The 23972-nt window shown below is 37.4% G+C and overlaps 1 protein-coding gene across 4 annotated transcripts in view; it reads right to left on the bottom strand.

The window, feature by feature from the left end:
* Positions 1-3531: 3531 nt before the first annotated feature.
* Positions 3532-23972, bottom strand: part of NBEA (neurobeachin) — a gene marked incomplete at its 3' end in the record, with an annotated part of 516829 nt that continues 496388 nt past the window's right edge. For all 4 annotated transcript variants that reach the window (XM_082012155.1, XM_082012156.1, XM_082012153.1 and 1 more), the window contains 6 exons: positions 22859-23014; positions 21772-21942; positions 10649-10750; positions 6583-6779; positions 5704-5855; positions 3532-3622 (listed from right to left, as the gene is read on the bottom strand). In XM_082012155.1, coding sequence (XP_081868281.1) covers positions 3532-3622; positions 5704-5855; positions 6583-6779; positions 10649-10750; positions 21772-21942; positions 22859-23014 — 869 coding nt within the window. The remainder of the gene's footprint in view (positions 3623-5703; positions 5856-6582; positions 6780-10648; positions 10751-21771; positions 21943-22858; positions 23015-23972) is intronic.

A 23972-nucleotide genomic window follows, 5' to 3' on the forward strand; every position in this document is an offset into this window, starting at 1 on the left:
CCAATAACTGTGCATTATTTTCACTGTAGGTATATTTTAGTTGCATCGTTGTATCCTTAATGCTGCATCTCCCTTAACTGAGAGATTTGTCGTATTTAAGTGGTTTGGTCAAAGCTGCTTCATCTTCCACAGGCAGCTCTCAGAGACTCCCTGGAATCAGTAACTTTCATTTCTATAGAGAAAAAAGGTGAATCAGCCCAGTTTTTCCATGTGACAGAAATGGGGCAGCTGAAGCTTTGGAAATGTCTTGTGATATAAACTGGAGATCTGTGTATATTGTCTTTTTATATCAAGAGACCCTACCACAGAGAGGTGTATACTAATGTAATTAACACAAATCGACAAAAACAACAAAGGAATTTAAATATCCTGTGAGAGTCATAACATTTTTTTATTTAAAAATAGAAATTAAATAGAGAGTAAAAGGCAACAGTGATGTTTCGCAACAAAAAATGTATCAAGCTGGTCTATGTGACTCTACTAGCCTGTTAATACATTCTTCTTGTTCTGGGCCTTTATGGAAACTATTTTTATAGCTTAAACCATAATGCAGATGCCATATTATTATTATTATTATTATTATTATTATTATTATTATTATTATTATTATTATTACAATGATGATGACTACTACTAGTACTATTACTACTACTACTACCACCACCATTATTATGTCTGACTTGTTTGGGTACAAATACTTATGAATGCAATACAGCAGGATTTTTTTAAATTTATTTTTGTAATCCATGGACAATTTCTCATACAACGGTTTGCTTGGGCACAAAAACTTCTAATTTGTGACTAAATTGTACTTCACATAATGCTGAGAGACTTCATGTAAACAACAGTATTATTTAAGATAATAGTAATACTCATTTTTGGTTTAACTGCAATGGTGTATTTTTTTAAATCAACTTGAATTAAATATGAAAATAGGGATGATACTTGTCTAATAATAGAATGCCAGTTGCAACATATCAATAAACAGTTTCACATGCCACTATTAACATACGAATCCTCTCACCTCCTCCCCATCTCTCCTCCAGCCCCAAAGCAATCAAGTTATCTACTTCAAAAGCTGATTGTTATAAATAGATATCTGCTAAAATGTACACTGTATTCTAATAAGGTTCTCAAATATTGGTTTTTGTTCATTTTGATGATTGTTTAAAGAACAATCCTTCTAAATGGAAAGGCAATGAGTGAGGCAAAGAAGTGTTGGCTGTTGTTCTGATTTTTAGTCAATCATGAGTTTTCTAATTATGAGGACAGTATTTTGCTTACCATTGCGACCTTAAATTAGACACCTGACGTTTAGATTTCTATATCTCCACTTAATTGCTATAATCTTTGTAGGAACCTCAGCATTTCCAAAAGGCAATTTATCCCACCTGGTTTGTTGTGCTATGCAGGGAGTGTAGATGTCTAATTTTCAATGCACAAAATAAAATGAAGTTAATTCCATCTTATCAGATATTGAGAGATACCCAAAGTGCCTCTCAGCAGATCTTTGCTTTCTGCAAGGTCTTTTATACAAGATTATTGCCTGTTCACAAGGATCCTAAATATTCCTTAAAGTCTTTGATTTTTCACTTCTGCTGATCAAAGTATCTTTAGTAGCTTCTCTTCATGTACTGACAATCAAAAGAGTTGCAAAACACACTCTGTAACCTCTGTTTTATTTCCAGAGACCCCAGGAAATACAACCACCCACGCATGCATAATTTTTGGCATATACATAGCATATAAGAAAGAATGTTTTAAAATAACTCTTTGCTCCTAATGATAATGTGAATGTTTTGATGAAAAGTTCATTGAAATGAAAAACAATCACTGAATTCTTTGCATATTTTATTTTTCTTTTTGATTTCCAACTCACACACATCTGGCATATTTTACATCTTTGCAATAAAACATGGTTACAATAGCTTAAGGAATTTATATACCCAAAATATTTCACCATGATCTCAAGATGAAATGAACTTGTCTTCCAGATGTTCAATAGTCTCCCAATTCTAAGCTACAAACTCAAGATATTGCTTACAGACGGGTGATGAATAACTTAATCATTACGTTGATCCCCATGATTTCAGAATCTTATAAATACAAACAACAATGAAGAAGGAAATTCAGTGCTAAACTTACTAATACAAGGTGGATAACAAATAAGTAATCACATCAATAAATAATGATATGTTTCTGGTGCAAAGTGCCAATACAAAGAATCCATTATCTTTTTAAATAAATGACTGCAAGTGAGTGTAAATTCTGAGAAAATTACATTCCTGTTACATGCCTCATAGCCCTACCGACACAATATGTACATCTATGACAATACAGTCACCAAATATACAAAGAAGAAACATGAATTAAAGTGTATATACCCCTGGGTGTGTAATTTGATCAGTACAATGTGCAGAAAATTATTCTGATAGTTATCATTACAGTATTGTAAAACATGAAGTGCCTTAGTCTGAGTGGCTTCAGGTGAGATTTTCAGAAGAACCAAAAAGAATAACCTCAGTCACCTTTACAATGAAGCTAAGGCTGTCAAATAAACCAAGCTGCTCAGAGGAAAAATAAGGGAAAAAATCGCTGGGGGATCTCTTGCCCATGATTTTTATGCCAAATGTTAATAATCCAGAAGTATAGCGCTTTGTCTGTATTGGGAGTCATTAAGCATTACAAAGTATTAAACTCAACTTCCCTCTTTGCTCCCTTTCTGTCTAGTCTTTGAATGTAAAAAGGAGGAATTTAATTTCTATTGTATAAGTATAAATATGGCAAATGATGGCTTTTTATCCAGATGCTTCATGAGCAGAACTCCACTTAAGAGGGGTAAAGTTTAGATTCAAAAAGTGAAAAAGATGTGTTGGTGGAAAGGTCAAAATTACTGTTTGCGCCCAAATTCAACCCTTTAACACAAGCTGTACCCTTAGGCAGATCTCCAGTTTGATTTGTGTGAATGCACCTATTCCTTCAAGACATCAGGTTTAAAGTACATGCAAGTTGTAACTCCACAATAAAATTAAGAAACAGTTTTGTTCTTTATACAAGGTTTTACTTTTACAAAAGTATCCCTTTAAAGTTAAGATGTGCATCTGATGTACAAAGTATCAAACGTATTTTTTTTATCTCAGCTTGAAAAGAGGCTGGAGATGGGATGCATGTTAGGTTCAAAGCCTAAACATTGAAATAACTGGACACAAGGTTCCCCAGAATTTTCAAAAGTCTCTTGTGGCGCATCCTACTACCTTTTCTCAATAAACAAAGATATATGAAATAATTACCAAAACATCTCCTAATTCATATAATTTACATGATACAAGCTTGCTTTTCAGCAGCTGGTGTTCAGTTGTGAAAAAACACACAAAGTAAAATGGTTGCTGACTACAATGTACAGCTATTGCTGGGTGTAATGGAATGTACAACGGAGGTCAATGCAGACGTGTTTTTCCACCAGAGACTACACCTTTCATTGCAGCACTTGTGCTCTCAGCTTTACCTGGGCTTTCAGTTCTTCATTCCGCTTCAGTATCTGTTCTGATGTTCATAATGCCACCGGTTAAAATCTATATTAAAAGCTACAATGCTGCCAGAAGCCATGCCAGTAATCAGAGTTCTGAAAGAGAAAGAAAAGATGGTCCTGTTAATCCTCTTTACCGTCTCAAGCAATGGTTTACCATAAACAGTAAAAAAGCTAAAAGAGCAACACATTTTTTGCAACACTACCTGAAGATTAAGTTCATGGGTGGGATTCAGTTTGTGATGGAGATGCTACATTTAGGTGTCGACATATGAGCCAAATTTCCATGTTCCCATTATCGTCAAGGGAGATCTAGAGGTCTGTTCAAGTCACCTTCACACAGGTAAAAGCATCATGGCATTTGAGATGCTCCTGCATACCCTGCCTTGCCTCCAGCTGCCTCTCCAGAAGTGTATGGGTCTTCACTAGGTCCTTTGTCATACGTGCTATCCCAGGTATGTACCTCAGACCCCCGAGGTATCTCAGACAATACCAACTGGCTATGGGTAGGCAACCGAATTAGGCCCTAATCAGTTCCCTCAGTGCAGCTCTCTGAGACCAACTCTCTACAGGTCACTGGGTAGATGTACTTTAGGGTGAGCTTAATTGTCCTCTAGACTCCACAGGCTGTAGCAAGTAAATCGCCATGGTTATTACAGGAGCTTATTCCTGTAGCTCACGTGAAGACACCTATGCCAAAACACCTTCAGTCAGGTGGTTTAGAACCCTGCTACCTCATTTTAGGCACCTCGTGCCACTGGAGGTGCCTCAGGATGTCTGACACGTCTATGCTGGCTGGAAGTTGGGACACAGGACCTGGACAGAATGAGATGCCTCTGTGAAGACAACTGAGCTGATCCCTTAATCATAAACTGATCATACCTTGGCACTCCTAAAAAGCTTCATGTTGAAATGTAGCCCCATATTTACGTTGTTCTGGTGGCAATAGTTGAGGTGATTTTCCAATTATCACATATCCTCTGATTCTGGTAGCTGAGTTTTAAAATTGGATTAGATATCTATCACCACTTCTATCAAACCATACAAAAGCAGTTCTCTGCTTAATTATGTGACTAAAGTTAAGCAGGTACTTAAAAGCACTTTGCACAGCTGAGGTTTCCCAGCCTGGTATTACAATAAGGGATAGAGAAAATAGTCTAGGTGAAATTTTTTGCGGTGTAAATTAATCTCTTCAAACAGAGTACAGTACTGTATACATAGACAGTCAAAGCTCCAGAAGCGAATAGAGCGAATAGGCCTTTTCCAGTAAGTTAGTTTCAATTAGACTAAGTTTGAGACAAAAAAAACTTGTTTCAAGTTTTGCATGAGTATATTAAGTACATATTTTGTTTATAGGTGTTTTTGTAACGTTACAAAATGAGTACATGGCATAGGAATGATGAAAAGTGTGAGAAAAATAAACTGAAATGAATGCTGTATGGTTTTTCTAATATCCTACCAATTGCATGTCACGAGTTTGCATATTCATAAGAAATATGACTGATGCATGCGAATCCACTCATAACCCTGCATAAATGCAACATATAGGCTTATATTATATTATAATCACATTACAATAGAAGACTGAGGGACCAGGTTCATATATCTTTTAGATTTACAGGGTGCTTTTTTGGTGCCACAGCAGGGACTGCAAAAATCTAGGCTTGTACATTGCATCTCCATTGCTCAAGAAGGTCAAAGGAAAGGACCACACTCATTCCTTGTGGATAGATCCACTGATAACATTACACATTATAGTCTAGATACAACCCCAAGAATTTCTCAAGCTTTGCATATCTGAGAATCAGAAATGTACCACAAACTTTTGTAATTGGTTTTAAGGCATTGGTTAATAGGCACTATTGCCCTGCAATCCAGTCTGACTATTCCTATGTTCTTGAGTTAATGTAATTTTACCCGTATTTTCTAGCTGAGCCTCTGGCTTACTGACTTCAATGATATAAGACCTCACCTTAATGTTAAGCACTTGTGCTGTGAGACTCAAGGATCAGAAAAAGTGCTGAGTCAGATAAAGCAACAAGATAGCAGCTGGGGTAACGGGTTTGTACCATACCCTGTTTACAACCACATATCATAAATTCGTACCTTAAAGCTCATGGAGATGTATAGTTTGTGAAATTTTACCATTCACATACAGATATTAACGACAAACTCACCTCTGATCATGAGACAGATCCATAGCTCTTATGCCAGCATCACAGCCAGGGTAAATATAGAGCTGTTTGAAGTCACAGGCCTGCCATACTTCCACCACACCGTTGTCTCCTCCCGTCACCAGGTTCTGCCCATCACTGCTCAGGAGGATGGCCTTTAGGAGAAAAAGACAAAACCCAAGCACACACCCAAGCTTGTATGGAAACAGGTCCAAAATTTTACAAAAATTTAATCAACTTAAAAGCATTTCTTTTGCTCTGCCCACTTGAAATTTGAAGAAAAATGCTCCCACTCTTCTTTCTCCCCAATCCAGAAGTACATCAACAAATTTTGGATCTCCAAATCTTAAATAAAACAATTGTATGGTTTTAAACAAGATATATAACCAAAAAGCTCTTTAACTGAATCTTCCAAGACTTGAGTTCAGCACGTAACATTTTGATGTTTGTCCTACAATACTCAGTGCCATCACTAACACCTAAAGCAGAGCAGTGATCTGCATTCCTAATGCTGCTTCAAGTGCTAGTGACAGAGCAGAGCCCTGAAGGCATGAATTCATGTCTTGGCTAATAAATGAAGAATGGACTCTTTTCAGAGCATTTTGTTTTAAAGACGTATTTTCCACTGAAATTTAATTCCAAACACAAATTTCAGGAATTGTGTGGGATCATAAACACTTTGTTCTTATTTATTCTGGAAAAGCTCAAGTGCATTTTTGCATTTGGAGATAGAGACAAGAGGATCTGTCTTTGAATATGACTTAAACAGGAGGTGGCAATTTTGCATATGTGATTTCCTTTAAACCACGTGGCAAATAAATTAATTTTATTTTAATAAATAAAAGCGAGACACAACAAATGTTAGTTTCAATTTAAATTTACCCTGGTTGAATCATTGATCTCCATCTGAGCTAAGAGTTTGCCATTAATGCTGAAATTGCTGAACCGTCCTCGTTCATAGTAGATGATGCAGTGACCTTCACTAGATACTGAAATTAAGCGAGGATACAAGCAGTTTTCTGTTCCTTCCAGGGCTCTCAGCAAATCTCCAGTAATTGTGTGTACCAGACAAGGACCTTCTGTATATGAAAACATAATATATCATATATTTGCTGCTTATACAAACTATATATGCTGTGCACAAAGGCAATGCATAATACACACTTATATAACATTAGTCCTGCATAGATATAAAGAGATGCAGTATTTGCTTAAGGAATTTAAAATACACAACAGAAAAGGAAATGCAAGAGCTAGTATAGTAAGAAAATAGATACCACATGCCTAAAAGTGGTAGTTTATTATATACCTAAACTGGTGGGAGTTTGCATTGATCTATCTTCTAAAATATTCTTTCCTCTTTCCAAGCATTCAGAAGCCTCAGTCTTACTGCTTTCCTCCAACATGAACTCTCTTTAGCCTGCCCATTCACATTAAACAGATGGGGCCCTATCAGTGACTAGTAGGAGCAACTCCCAGGGGGCACATAATCGTATCACTGCATATTTCTCCTATAGACAATGGCAGTTCCTGTAGGTCTTCTCCCCCAGTGAATATGTTGTATGCATAGATTTCAGTCCTGAATTGTTTTTACAATGGGGATCATCTGACAGCCAACAGAGTTACTATGATATCTGGACTATAAGAGCTTTTAGAAGACCACGCTATAACTGCATTTACTCCAGAGAGACTTTAATACGAGATTTTAATGTCTTCTAATTACTGCTGATGAAAGAAAAAAACAGCTATGAAACCTACAATGTACATTTTAAGGTGCAAACCTAGGATATTTCCATTTCAAGAACTAGGAGAAAAGCTCTTCTGAAAGTGAGATCCGTATTCCTGCTAAGAAGAAGTCTCTTCTGTGATAAATGTAATGAGTCACGGCAAATACTAAATGTTTTCTTTTATGAATCACAGGGTACTCCTGGACAGCACAGTAATCTCTTCCTTATACAGCTGGCTTATGACCCTGAAAGTAAATTCATCCTGGCAGACTCAGCCACCTCAGGTTAAGCCCTTCTAACTTCTCTGAAATTCACACAGCAGCTGGGTTTCCCAGGAAGAATGAATCACAGCAGCAGTGCCTTCATCTGCAGCCCCTCTGGTACGGGTCTTTATTTGTGTTTGCATAAAGCTTTATGCAAAGAGACTGCAAGCCTGGCTGGGTCCATGGGATACAACTGCAATGGAATTAATTTATTTTCTCAAATACTTGAGTTTCAGCTTTGGAAATAGTGAAGTGCCAGGATGTTGTAAGAAGTGATGCCTCCACCTTTAGAATAATTACCATGTTAGATTTTTCAAAAGATTTTTCAAAACATGTAATACCTTCATAGCTGGGTGGTTATGGACACAAAAAGGCACAAAGAAAATCTGATTTAGGATGCTACTGTAAAGACATACAGACTGCTCTTTTTTGGGGTTGTTGGATAAGAACACGCAAACATCAACCACAGGATTTTTCTCAGAGGAGTCCTATATGTGCTGTCCCGCTGCCTCCGCAGGTTCTCTTATGCTGTGTGTGTAATTGCAGTGCCACAGCCAGCTCCAGGGGCACAGCCGCCCCACGAAGGAGCACAGGCAGTGCTCAGGCAGGACGGCAAGGCAAGGCAGCACTGCCATGAAATGCAATTTAAGAAACTGGAAAGGACTGGGAAGGACAGAAACAGAACAAGATTTAAAACAGGCATCTGCTGGAAAACAGTGATAAAAAAGGGGTTTTCTCTGTGCATTTATACATGGACTAGAGTTTGAGGAGGAAGAACATGAGAAGAGTAACTCAGGGGACAGATGGGGCCTCCATTTCTCTTGATCAATTACAAACATATTCTAGTTTTGATGTAAATGTCTTTGGTCCTCCAGCAGCCTTTACCTCTAAAAAATTGTATGTTACCAAAGCATCTCATACTTAATGAAGCAGAAGGTAACTGAGTACAGATGTCAGCTACTTTAATAAGAGGAAATTTGCAGATAGATAGTTGGAAAGGATACACTATTAGAATCATAGAATAGTTTGTGTTGGAAGGGACCTTTAAAGACCATCTAGTCCAACCCCCCTGCAGTGAGCAGGGACATCTTCAACTAGATCAGGTGGCTCAGAGCCCCGTCCAGCCTGACCTGGAATGTTTCCAGGGGTGGTGCATCTACCACCTCTCGGGGCAACCTGTGCCAGTGGTTCACCACACTCATAGTGAAAAAGAAATTCTTCTTTATATCTTCTAAATCTACCCTCTTTTAGTTTAAAACTGTTACCCCTTGTCCTATGGCAACAGATCCGGCTAAAAAGTCTGTCCCCATCTTTCTTATAAGCCCCCTTTAAGTACTGGAAGGCTGCAACAAGGTCTCCCTGGAGCCTTCTCTTCTGCAGGCTGAACAATCCCAACTCCCCCAGCCTGTCCTCACAGGGGAGGTGTTCCAACTCTCAGATCATTTCTGTGGCCTCGTCTGGACCCACTCCAACAGGTCCATGTCTTTCCTGTGCTGAGGGCTCCAGAACTGGAAAGGCACTATGAAGGCAGTAAGACTGTATAAAGCTGCCTTAAAAGGTACGAAATAGCAGTGGTACAAGGGAAAACTTTAGGTTCTGCATCACTGTACATTTTTTTCATAAATGTCTTGACTTTGCCTAGGACTGTTATGTAGTATGTCATTACAAGAGTTAATGACCCATTAGGATTTCCTGTTAAAAATGCCTTTACTCAAAGGTTTCACACTTGAAAATAAATGTTGAGCTCCAAGGCAGTATAAAAGACAGTAACCCAGGAGCTCAGCAAAAGTGGGCAGAACACACATCACATCCTTCTTACCCTCAGAAGCAGCAAACCTTTTATAAAGGAGTACAAGGATATCCATGGAATTGAATAAAACTGGTATCACTGTAGACAGAGAAAGCAAGTAGCTGGATGTGGATGTAGGAGTGGAAATGAGATAGGAAGACACATAAGGAAGAAGAACCTTAAGGAAGGTCAAGGGCAATGTAAAGAAAGAAAATAAGAAGGGAGAATGTAGCACAAAAGAAAGTAAGAGAGAAGGGGAGGAGGGGGAGGCAAGTAGGAAAGGAAAAGAGAAAAAGACATGCAGTTTGTCAAATTAAGAAAAGCAGCTGGACAACGGAGGGCAGTGGGGGAAGAAAAGTTGACATGGAATTATGGGGAAAAGGAGAAGGTGGGAAGAACAAGTAAAATGGAACAAATGAAGGAGAAACAGAATAAGGAAAGGTGAAGCAAACACTCACTGAGATGGGTGATTTATTTACATTGATTACCAGTTTTACAGAGACCGCTGCAAGTTTGGAAAGGTATTTTGAACATTTGTATCAGCAATTGTTGGATACTGTGGATTCCATAGACAAGTAACAGGGAGAAAGTGTGAACAGATGGCTCAAAAAGTTTAACAGAAGAGAGGTAATAACAGACCTGCAAACTCCTAATTATTTGGAATCCACTACAAAAAAAACCCTACTGGATGAAATGCTGTCCACAGCTCCAAACCCAAGCAAATTGCCCTGCTTCCCTTGCTGCGGAGACTGAGGTCAGTCCTACAAACTGCCATTCAGTTCTAATCAGGGTGGAGAACTTGGAGCTGGCCCTCCTGTAAATACAGGTGTCTATCAACACGTTTCTTCAAAATCAGTAGATGCCATTATGAATTATTGTATAAGTTTCTACCAACTACTATTCCAGATCTGGGGGGATCTGGGAATCATCAGCACAGGCTGATGGTTGGAAGGAACGATCAACTTAATTTGTGTTTAAACCTTGTAAGTCCAGATAGTAAGTAATAATCTTCAGAGTAAATTGCTGCAGATTCCCCCAGAATTACAACCCATCTTAGTAGAGGAGACTTTGGATAATTAAAGTACATGTGGCTTGAGGGAAGACTGAGAAGTACCACTAAAAAAAGGCTTTAAAAATGTTAAGACTTAAATCATAAAAACATTTCTGACCTTTAGCACCACTGATAACAAGTCCCAGCTCTGCACAGACCGACACGCAGACAACTTCATGGTCATGACCAGTTAGAACAGCGCGAGGAGCTGGATAATCACCTGTGAAAAAAAAAACACAAGAAGAAAAACAAAAACAGGAAACAACAGAGGAATGCCAAACCAGACCTGTTTTATCAACAGAAGGACTTTGCTGTAATTTGCCTTAAATCAGTAAGCATCAGAGAGAGGTGCAGTGTGCTTAAATATCTCATACTTAGGTTTCTGAGCAAAATACATTCAGATATCATAAACTTTCATAAGCACAGCTTCCCAGTGCATTAATTCATATATGAATGAAAAGCAAACTTCTTTGGTTTAGAAATTATGGACTGTGTGCTGTTTACAATACACAATTGATAACAATATTTCATTGTTTTATGACCTAAAAATACTGAAAATGTGTATTTCAGATAAAGAACATGAAGTGTGGTGGTATTAAAAGCAGCTGTAATGTAAAGGTCTGCTGTTGAACATATGTATCTTTGCTGCTAGGAACCTAAAGAGTAGCATGAGTTGAGGATGTTCCTATATTAATGATCATAATTTGTTTCATAAAACTGGGGGTAGGAAAAGAAGAGAGGAGGAACAGCACTGTACTAGAAAGATACTACTGTTGCATAGACATTATTGATTCAGAGACACGTTGAATGCTTATAGATTAAAGTTATACCTAAAAATGGTTATGGGTATATATCATTTTATACATACCACTATGGATACCTATGCCATTTTTATCATATTTAATTTATTAAAGAGTAGGACAGACTACTCCATAAATATTTATTTTCTGTATTCAGAAGGGAAATGTATGCTATTTTGGGTTCAAACAAGTGGCATTTATGGACGATATATGACAAATAGCAACATTTCTGTTGTTTCTAATAATAACCGATGACAATATCTTAACAGTGAAACTCCTGTGTACAGTAAGGAATTGCTCAGTACTTGATATTGTTTTGCCAGGCAAAGAAAGTGAATCTATAAGAAAAAATTAGCAGCTTGCTAGATAACACAGGTTTCATCTGGTTATATTTACTTTGTACAAATGAAATATAGAAAATTGGGAAATTCCAAAGGACTGGAGCTCTGCCAGTGTAGTTCAAATACATAAAAAGGATAAAAGAAATGACCTAGGGAATGACAGATGAATTACTGTAACATTAATCCTATGCAAAATAACAAAATGGATAATCCCCAGTTCTGTCAACAAAGAATTGGAAGCAAAAATCTCATTAATGCCAGTCACCATGCTGTACTGGAATGGGAGTCTTGTCAAGCAAGCATCTTAGCTGTTTTTGACAGGATGACAGGATAAAGATGGCTATGTTAAAATGGCCTCTATGTTTTTTTTCCAAGGTATTTGTCTTAGTAACACAATGTTTTGATTTAAACCTGTTTTATACAGAACTGACTGTGGGCAAGATGGAGTCCCTTCCACACAACAGTCCCTTCCAACGCAAAAATTCTATGATTCTATGAACATGGATGGCACAGAAGTTGGTTCTTAAATTTTTTTTGTCCATATAAAGGTATCTACTATGAGCTACATATCAGGATATTGGAAATATCAGTCAGGAGCTGGGAATTGATTCTTGGTATAAATACTAACCAATAATGTTATCTACAGCATAGATATGGTAAGATACGGTTGTATATAAAACTCATGCAAAGATTCATCGACAAATGTATAATGCAGAGTGAAAGTAATTATTCTAACTTTCTCTGCATTGCCTAGGTAAATAAAGAGGTAGCAAATGTGTTTTATTTATTTTATTTATTTTGAATGCAGCCAGGTGGAAGATTGACAGCTCCTGGGCAAGCACAAGCTCTGCTCACTGGAGAGGAGATTGTGTTTGGGAAGGCAGTGAGACAGAGAAGGATATATGGAGCCAGAAAGGAAAACTCCCTCAACATTAACTTTCAATGCAATACCCTACAATAGCAAATAGGAGTTGAGAAATATCTTGCCATTGTAGACCAGAAAGATTAAAGTCTTGTACTCACATTTACAGAAATAAGCTTAAAGGAGGGTCACACAACTGATATAAAGACAGGAGGCTGCACAGAGTTTAAAGTGTTCTCTCTCTTCACTGCACAAGCAGCAAAGCAGTGACTTGACCGCTGTAGCTGGGAGTCACAGGCATACAAGATGTCCGATAGCCCAGAAATTTATCTTGCAGCTACTGGCACAGCAAGGTCCAATGGCTGAATGGCTGCACACATTTCAACCCCGCAATAAAATGCAGTTTCCTAACTGGAAAAACATTTAAAAACTAAAACAAATTAGAAACGGAACTACCCGAGTAGCTAAGCATTATTGCACGGGTTTCTGAAAGATATGGAGGCTTGGGTAGACTTTTGTGGGTCAATGAATTTAGTCTCTTTTATTGCGGATACTCACATCATATAAACCTGTTAACAAATCAATGAAATGTCTATCTGGGTATGTGACTTGGAAGGATGTTCCAGAACTTTCCTTTCCTACTCTAAAAGACAGAAATATTCTGATTTTCATTCTGAATTTCTTCCTGTCTACCTTGTATCTTTTTGTTCGTGTGTCAGCACTGTCTAGCTTCAGGTCTTCTCTCTCTCTTGTGTTTTCCCTACTCATGTACTTACAGAATAAATCATCCCTCTCAGTCTTTCTTTTTGAGTCTATTTAAGAAACCAAACTCTTATAAACTCCTTTGAAGTGACAGGCTTGACATTTTTTAGTCATTGTAGCAACCCATTTCTGTGCCTGTCTAGTCCACCTTCTTTCTTAAAATTTGGGTAGCCAGAACTGTATATAACAATAGTTCTTGAAAATTTAGCGTGCATCTACAGTATTTCTTGCCAAACCCTAATGTCTCCTGTCATCAAAATTTTAATACTAATTCCATGTATTTTACTATCTTTTTGAACCAGCTAAGAACTACCAACCATGGATTTACAGGCTTCAGTTTTGGACTCAACAGTACAGGCTGGGTCAATCTACCTGGTCTTATCATTGCATTGTACAGACACATTAACACTTTCCTCTCTCTATGAAAAGAGCTACCTTAATGAATCCTAGTTTCCCAATCTTTAATCTAGCCAGCAAGGGATCTTTCTGGTCTGGAAACTGAAGATGTGAACTGAAAACGGGGCTTTACTGCTAGGGAAGGATGGATGTTGGAAGAAACAGAGAAAGATGCTTTGTGTTTCTCATCAAAGATTAGCTATATCTGAGATTTAAATTTTTACAATTTCCCCATCAATGTTGCTGTTGAGAACCCCATCTCCTTTTGAGGTTTTCTTTTCTCCAAGTGCATAACAGAAAAGTGAAAGAAAATGCCATTCAACTAAATTCAGAATTTTCCGGTTGGTTTTTGGTTTTGTTTTGTTGGGTTTTTTTTCTTCTGTAGGTCCTCTTGGAAAAAAGAGGAATTATGCTCAAGGGTCATCTTGGCTTAGTCTCTGATTACAGAGGCATATACAGTAGTGTCATCAGAAGGGTGAATGACTGAAATTATCAGATGGTTAGAAATTTTTTAAGGGAAAAGAAAGAATGCCATTTTCAAAAGGATATTTTCCTCACTGTTTCTTAGGAAAACAATATAATATGAAACTGTAAAATATCAGAATATGTAAAATGATCATATTTAATTGACTTTTTGATTTATAAAAGAAAATGCTTATAAGAAACAACTGCCCTGAAATATAGATCTTTGAGTTTGGTTTTTCAGTAAATACAAATTAATAACAGAATATCATTATTAGGAGTAACAGTCCGACAGTAATTGAAAATGGGATTTTTCCCCTTAGGGCTCAAAGAAAAAAATATTCAGTGATACTTTCTACAGGAAAAACTGTGGTATGGGAAGAGAACCTCAATCATATTACATTTTATTGCTAAGGACAGAAGTTGTGAACTCCAGGAATCATTCAAAATCTAGAAAAATATTCTGTCACTGTCACATCACCACTGATAGATGCAGCCAGAGGTCATAGGCTGCAGCTCTAAGGGAATTGCAGGTGAAAATATCCTACCTATGAACTGAGATACCATCACTGTAAACTCCATGTAATTTCCCCAAAGGAGCACCTTTGAACTGAATTACTAGAGGGCAGAAGGAAAAAAGGTAATAATCTGTGTTGTATTTCCAAACAAGTAAGTTTTTCTACAAAATCTAAAATAAAATACATCTCCCGTTCTCTCTGAAAATATATAATGCTTAATACTATTGTAAGGTTCTTCTGGAACAAATGGTGCTCTCGCATGGTAAGGAAAAAGAAGAAGAAAGAGAACAGACAGTGTTACTATTTTTCTCATATTGTCCTTTCCAGGAATTATGTACAGATTGCTATGGGGAAACATCTAGGAGTCTTCTGTATAAAGAAACATGAGAGCACAAGGCAAATTCCAGCTTCCATTTCATCTCTGACTTTGACGGAAACAAGTACAAGGCTATAGCTGAATTATTTGTTGAAAATAATTTACTATTTACTTTACTGTTAGTACTTTTGAGGGATACTCATCAGAAACAAAAATCTTAGAAAATACTATGGCTTTCATGGAAGTGAAAATGTAATAGACTTCTTGAATTTTTACTGTCAGAAAAAAACATCCTGGAGTTTGATGAAAAGATAAGGCTACAACCAATAAACAGGAATATTTCAAACTAGGAAACAGCCAATAACAATGTCCACAAAATGAAGGAAAGATTGCTGACAGAAAAATACCCATGTATTCAAAATATTCGCACCTCTAGCGGAATTGGTTTATTTGCTGGGGAACGTGAGCAGCATTGTATGTATCTACAAACAATTCACCCAGGTGAGTGGACTTTCAGGTACCTTGCACCTATACAGACCCCAAAAGGAAAAATACAGTGGAGGAGAGGAGAGTAAGGATTTGCAACTTCTCCTCCTATTTCTTCTACTAAATTGTTTTGGGAACTTTGGCAAGTTGCTGAGCCGCCCTGCACTGTACGGCTCCCACGGGGCACGCAGCAATGCATGGACACAGACATCTGTTGATACAATGCTAGATCCAACTGCGTTAGTTCAGGTGTATTATTGGCTCCTTTACCTTTGTGTGTCAGTCTTAGGAGTGAGATGTCTTTGGCTGCCAGATCTCTACCAGAGCAGAGATGGTGCCAACAAAATTTACACATTAGTTTTCAAAGAGCTTCTACGCTGGCAGAACAGAACAACCGCATTTTAAAAATTAATACCTAAATTGTACAAACATACAAGTATCATATTGACTCTTTAAACAGGCAAAGCAGATTGCACGTGTGCCAACGCGCTTGCACAGGACCTTCAGACAGCCGTCCAGTCTACTTGGTACAGAACACACTGGTGGCTATTTTTAAACTGCTGTCCCTTCAAGGTTAAACTAGGGCATGTTATACGGTATTAAAATGTAGAGGGATATAGAAGAATAAGTGAATATTCTGAGTTCAGAATAACTACTCTGGTAAGATACAAACTCACAAAACCTGTGATGTTCCCAATTTTAAATTGTTTCCAAAAAATGTTATGTAAAAGGAATACATAAAATTATACTTTGTGACAGACTTTAAAAAAAGTGCAGGTTAACTTGACAAAGATCCTTTATGGTAGCGCTTACCCTCTCTTTCAGATATATACAGAATACACTCACTGGGACAAGACGAATTATTAGCACCTCTGACGCTTATGTTATAATGCTAAACAGACCCAGCTTAGGGCTGATAGACAGAATATTTTCCAACGGTCAGCACAGTTCCCATTAGAAAAAGCAGAGTTAACTCTCACACCTCTTGTGACCATCTTCTTGGAAGCTACAATAAGTAATGCGAAATGTCAAGTCCCAAGATCAATGAAATTTCAGGCTCTAGGGACAAAACAGGAATAGCATTGATCCTTTTAAAGAACACCAGTCAGAGGGTGAATGTAATATATTGCACAGAGAGGCTCAAGAGGATAAGCGGCCAAGTCCAACATACTTACCTGACAAAAAATTCAATCAGCTTTTAGCACAAGCTGCCTACCCTTCCTTTCTTTCATGCAGGAGTCTGATTCCAATTAAAGTGTGCAAATTAATTTTTATCACTTCCAAATTAGTTTCTGAATTTGTGTCTGTTTCAGATGAAAGCATCTGTCCCTCACTTTTTTGCAATACTATCATTTGCTTTGGTATCTGTTCAAAGACTCAGAGATAATTCTCATTTTGAAAGTCACTTGTTTGAAAGAGACATTCAATAAAGCAATCATAAAATATAAAAATAAAACAACTGTAATGATACGTGTTGAACTCCAGGGCATATCATGTACTTTCCTTGCTCCTTTCTGTGACGACTAATACAGTTGCTAAGTGAGAAGAAATTTGTATAAAAATTAGTGCTCAGATAAAACAAAACCGTATATCTCATAAGAGAAAAAGATTCAAAACACAAATTGTCAAACTCCATTACGATAATTTTTCTATTCAATCTCTTAGAACTGCAAAGATTTACATTTGCCAGATCACTTCAAAGAATTAATATAAGCAAACTATGTCCTCTGCATGTGCCATGTCTTCCTAAGAAAAACAGATTCCTTTCACAGTTCTCTTAACTGCAGCGGATTTATATAATGTGGTCATCAACTTAATAAGGTGCAGATTCAGATTACCTATTTCAGCTGGGCAATTTTGGCTTAGAAGTTGGTATCTGACCTTGGCAAGATGACTAAGCTTTGTTCAGCTCATCATTTTTCCCAAAGGTGATACTGAGCTAGGCAAGGATAAAGAAATAAGGGGAGGCTCAAACATACATTGAAAAACTCCATTCAGCTGCCCTTCAGCCTAAAGGAATTCATGCCACATCTCTCACTTTCCAGGAACATCCCCAGGCACCTGCCTCTAGTCTAGGCTAGAAAAGGACATTTTCTATCACCACTATTGGAGGTCAGCCATTACATAGCCATGAAACCAACTTTTGTTGGACCAGAGAAAGTACAAATAGGGAGAAGATTTTCCCTACATACTGCTGTTGAAGGTATGCAGTTTTGGTTCCTGATTTCTTGGTTTTTCTCTATTGCTATCCAATCATCATGTCACATAAGATCTATAAACAAGAGCAGAGAAAAGAATTTTGCTTTCCACCAAAGATGGAGGTTCACAGGGAGCTCCTCCCACATTAATTTATAGCCTGATAATCAGCATATTCTTGTGAATAGGGGAATGTGGGTCTGAATTGAAGCTGGTGAGGGGTCTGGAGCACAAGTCTTAGGAGTGGCTGAGGGAACTGGGCTTGCCTAGTCTGGAGAAGAGGAGGCTGAGGGGAGACCTCATCACTCTCTACAATTACCTAAAAGGGGGTTGTGGTGAGGCAGGTGTTGGTCTCTTCTCCCAAGTAACAAGTGATAGGATGAGAGGAAATGGCCTCAAGTTGCATCAGGGGAGGTTTAGAATCGATATTAGGAAAAATCTTTTTATGGAGAGAGTGGTCAAACATTGGAACAGGCTGCCCAGGGAGGTGGTGGAGTCACCATCACTGGGAGTATTCAAAAAACGTGTAGACATGGCACTTTGGCACATGGTTTAGTGGGCAAGGTGGTGTTGCGTTGATGGTTGGACTTGATGATCTTAAAGGTCTTTTCCAACCTTAATGATTCTGTGATTCTGTGATTCTGTGAATTCCTGCAGTCTCTAGGGACCAAGAACTTGGTCACTCACTTCCTGAACAAACATGCTAACCAGAGGGTTTTTTACAAGCTGTTTTTGAAAGCTAATCCATGGAAAACATTGTATTTAAAATCTGGTAACACTTCAGCAATTGTGAGAAGTGTCAAGAAATCGTGACAAGTGCAAACTGTTGAAGAAACTCCTTTTTGATACTTATTGCAGAATAAAAGTGATAACAATAAATGCAATGATTGGAAAAATTATTTTTAAATTATAAAATGAAGCTCACCATGCTCTCATAGGCAAGTTTTGAACTACTTAGCTGGAGCAGCCACTTGCAAGAGTTTTATGCAAGACACAATTTTTCTCCATTCTCCTCTTTAAACCAGAGCTGGTTCAATATTTCCCACAGGCACAGCTGAGGTCACCCTCTGAGGACATGACCACACAGGTATTTTAGCAGAAGGCTCTACACAAGTCTGACAGGTTAGGTTATTGACATACGTGTTGCTTAGTAAAGATTTTATCTAACTTATGGATTCTGGATTATGGAATTTTAGCAAAATCGATAAGGAGTTTATTCTGACAACCTTTTGCTTCAGAGTATTTCACAATAAATGATTGTGATTGCTATATTTTCTAATGCAATGTTATCTACAGTTTTCTATATAAATTTTAAATTACATAAACTGTTTAGGATTGGGGGCTTGCTTCCCCCCCTCCCCCATTAATATTTTCTGAAACAACTAAAGTTCCTTTTGGTAATTGGATGCATTGAAGCTGAAATTGATAATTAACTGTCTTTCAGCTTAAAAGATCATTATAAAGTCAAGCATCTAACCCAGATAATTACTATACCTGACATTTTTCTTTGAATTCTTCACCTTCTTACAGTCTTTGGTATAAAATACCTTATCTGTGTTTCCAGATGACAGCTTTTAAAAAAATGAATCCCCCTTTTTCCCCTGCAAATATCATCTACATCTTTCTGGAAATTCATTCTAAAGATGTTAACTAATTGGATTTGACCTACATTGAACATCTCACTTTCATTTTTCCTACAAGGTAAATCCTAATCTTCTAGCAGTAAGTATAGAAAAAGAGTAGATTAGGAAATACTTCTCTACTGTTTTGGTGGCTTTAACTTCACTTTTTTACCACTTTTGGTGGTAAAACTTCAAATATATTTTTGTAAGGATCATTAAGAAGGCTTTACTCCAGAAAATCAGTATACAGGGAATCAGTCATACAACAACTATCATGTCTGTTTATGGTAGGGAACAGATCTAGTAGTCATTACTTCAGCAGAGAGATTTAGTAACTGTAGACTTTTTAAAAGGCAGAAGGTCCTTCAGGCGTATAATCACTTGTGATTTATCCTTATTGATAAAGGAAATACGGAAAAGTTCATGAAAAGTCAAAGTAGCTGTTAATAAGGATATGTTTACAACACATGAAGTTCTGGTTATAGTACAGTAATAGTACATGATTAGCACATCTGTGGTAACTTTGATCCAATGAGCAGAGATAGAAATAATCGTGATGATATCACTCTTCCTCAGAATGAGTCTTCAACATGTCTTCAACATGAGTAGTAAGAAATCTGATCAATATATTTGGAAGCTTCCACAGTGGACTTGGGTATTTAATCTTCCTCGGTTCTGCTACCTGTGCCGGCAAGATTACATTTGCCTGGACATGACTATCTGCAGCACAGTCTCCCGTTAATCTGACTATAAGGCCTTTTCTTCAGCAAAACAACACTTTATCCATATAGAGGTAGAGACAGAGAGCAAATAATACAATTCATTTTTGTTTTCACTGCTTTCTGCCAGCCAACTGGTACCCTTTCTTTTCAGAAAATTACAGATCTCCAAGGCAGAGACTTCCAAAGTTACACAGCTAAGATATTAAACCTGAGATTCCAAAAAGTACCACTTTATTGCATTCAGATATGTTCATGATGATGACAAGGTATCAGAACTAAAATAAATCTATCTTCAAAAGAATTGGAGCAGTTTGTATCAGCCAGTAAGGAGATGCTAATGGCAAGGCTGTCCAAGCCCCGTATAATCAAAAGAAGGAAATATCTTACATTTTTTCTTTAATGAAAGGTGCAAGCTCTTATTTTTTTCTGACTTAGCATAGAAATTACTAATACTTGACATGAATCACACGGGCGTTCAAAGAAGCAAGATGGCATCAAGCTAAACAGAGTGCCCTGGCATGAAATACCTTTTTTAGACTGAATTTCTCCCTATCTGTGAATTAAGTGTTAAAAAAGCCCTGGAATACACATATAAATTAGAGACATTTGTTATGGGAAAATGATTTTTTTCTCCCCTTTCCATTCTCTCTCTTTTATAAAAGCAAAAGAAAGTCAGGTGAGAAAGTGAGGCTTTTATCTGTCTCCCCTTTGCCCTGCTTATAGACAAATGGAAGAGAATTAAAACACAATAAAAAATCTGCTGCTGCAAAATTAAACAAAATATTTACTTAGTAGCAAATAGAATACTTTTTTACCAGACATTCAGTTGAAGAAATACTTTCACTTAGATGTCTGTAACTGGCAGGTCTGCAACTGCCTCCAGTCAGTACTTGAACCAGAGATCAAAACTGATAGTGATGGATTCTTCCATGTTTATCTAAAGAGGCAATATCCTCGTGCTGAAAATAATCATTGGAATTCAGAAACTGCTCTAAATGAAATGGATTTAGTGTTGTATAAAACAAATCCTGTATATGGATAAAAGTTGCTTTTGTCTTTAGCTATGGTCACATTTCTGTCTTGGGCGAAGGGACCTTGTAAATTCACAGTGCACTTTAAGTGCCTTCTTATATAAATTAATATTATTATTATTGTGTCCCCTTCACTCTGCAAAGCACTGATAGTTAGTCCCCTGCAAATGAAATGTAAATGCTTCCTGACATTTTATCTTTCCTATTTTTATTCAGCCACATTCCTTCTCCAAAGGTTTGCTTGCTATAGAAAGACCTTTCTCAGAGAGACTATTTAATTCCATGGCATGTGAGACGTTCTTTTTTTGAAAAGGCAAGCAGCTGATATAGCATGCTGTAGCACAAAAGGAGTAAGTTAAAATTCTAAAAAATATTTCTGGGGAAAGGAAAGTCAAAATACAGTGATATACATCCTGTCACTTAAAGGCCATAACCATCTTGTTCTAGTTTATGATGACATGGTGCTATAAGTGATAAAGGCAATTATGAATTTAAGAATTACTCCCATACTATTATCTGTTACCACGCACAGACTGTTTAAACATTTTTTTGGCTAGTACTCAATGAATTGCTTAGCATGTGGTGCTCTTCTTACACCAACTTTCAACCTGTAAGTGAAGTAATCGAAATATTTGGTAATACCTTCCGAAGCTGACAGAAGGAATGCTAAAAATGAAAAGGTGTGACAGACGATCTCTCAGGAAGGTGCTTTTTACAGGATACTTACTGCTATTTGGATTGTCACCTATAATATGATGTCGGCCACTCCAGTACCAAAGCAATAATGTAGCATCACGGGACCCAGACACGATGTAGCAATCACCACCGATATAGGACTCTGATCTGGCAAGGCAAGTCACGACATCCCAGTGGCCAAACACAATCTGAGTTAATTTTCCTGGTGGGAGTGCAAAGTGATACAAATTCAGGTTTTTTAAGTACTTGCAGCATTTAGAAATTATTAACTAAAGCATTAACAAATATTCAGTTCAAATGTAATTTTTGCCTCATGTCCCTTAATCAGAGTTCACTGCATGCTACAACAAGATTAAAAGATCACAAAGATAAAACTTTTTTTCTCTTTTTATGTTCCTATTGAGGGATGTGCTCTATTTCAATCCATAGCCTAACCCTTATCTCTGAAAATCAAGTCAGTGCTGCAGTCACTGAATATTAAGTGGAGTTACTGCTCCATCAGTATTTAAGCAATGGTGTTAGAACAGTATTTGTGAATTTCATTAATGATATGCATAAGAGAGGACATGAACTTTTCCATAACGGTGCTACATTATTATATTAAAAGTGTATATTCATTCTATGTTAATGTCAAACTAAGGTTTACTATGATCATCACCTCCTTCTTTCTGTTATCGCAATCAGTTTTTAGCAATATACTGAATTATATCAGACTAAGTAATCAGTCAAAGAAACAAAATATTGGTTACTGGTAGTAGGCTATGCAACCTACTTCCTTATTACACAAAATAAATAGAGATGGAAACAACACAGCCATGAAAATACTGTAACCAAAATTTTGGTTGATCCTTTTGACATGATCAATTCCCTGAATATAACTACGGTCCCCAAAAGTTACCACTAACAAAATTGTATGCCTTTCCATTTCCTCTTACATCCTTTATCTTCCAAAAAAAAAAAGCATCTTAAAGCTATTATGCTTAAACAATAATGAAGGATTTTATAAACTGCCCTTTATCATTTATTGATGGGTCAACACAGGCATTAGATAGAGTAGTATTAAGACAACCATCCACTCTGTGACCTAAGAAGAAACAGGCAGTTGTATTTAGGATCACCTGTTTCCGTAGAATAAACTCGAAAGCTCTTGTCCCAGAAACCACAGATTAGAATGTAGCGATTGTCTGCTGTGACCACGAAGCAATGTGCATTGATCTGGATGCTCTGATCCACAAGGTCTGTGATCTGCCGTTTGTTCACACCAGAGTTATTGGCTGTAACGAAATGCAAAACACATTTTACAAGTAAGCCATTCCAACACCTTCCTGTCATCCACTTACAGGAGAAAATGAATACATTTAACTTTCAATGAACTGTGAATTTGTTGTTGAGTAAGCATTTTGAATATGAACATTTAGAGCTGTCTATATGGGTGTCAGAAATACGAAATTATTGTGAGATTTCTGGTTTCCCTTTGAATAAGACAAAAGATTTTACAGGAGATGACAATTTCCTATAAACTGCCTAATGCGCTGCATAATATGTGGTAATGTTTTAAGTGCTCTGCTGAACTACTCTCCAAAACCAAACTGAACTAGGGGAAAGCGATGGAAGTCCATTTAAAACTGCAAGTCAACGCTAACAATACTGCAGAAAGTCAATTCTTGCTGGCTGGTATCTCTCCTACAGAAAATATTCCAGCTTGTATTGTGTGACCTTGACATCTCCCATACTTGCAGACACTTAACCAGATCAAAGATGTAAGGATTTAACAAATGAAGCTACTCAAATCTAATGTGCTTTTTCAACACTGTCTTATTATCTACTCCTCAAGCAGGGAGCCAGGCCATGGGCAGTTATGTTAAAAGAGGCAATGCCACCCGGAAATTCCCCCAGACAGGAAAAGGGAATGGTTCATGCGGAATCCTACCACCCTGACTGTCAAACAGAGCTGTTGGGAAGGACTGGGAGTATCCAGCTAAAATGCTCTTCCTGTGACACAACAGACAAGATTTGGCAATACAGTAAAGGTGTGTTCCCTCTCACCTAATATAAACCTTTTAAAAGTTCAGTATATAATCTCAGTTAATTATCTGCACTCCCTCCATACTCACTGGAGAGAGAGACATCGCTTCACATGGCAAGTCATCTGACACTGTAATAGCTGACCAAGTGCTAGACAACTCCAGAGGATGGTTTCTCTTTCGACAGTAGCTATGGAGGAAATCTTGA

This window comes from Phaethon aethereus (assembly GCF_964289735.1).
Source record: "Phaethon aethereus genome assembly, chromosome: 1".
NCBI classification, from domain to species: Eukaryota; Metazoa; Chordata; class Aves; order Phaethontiformes; family Phaethontidae; genus Phaethon; species Phaethon aethereus.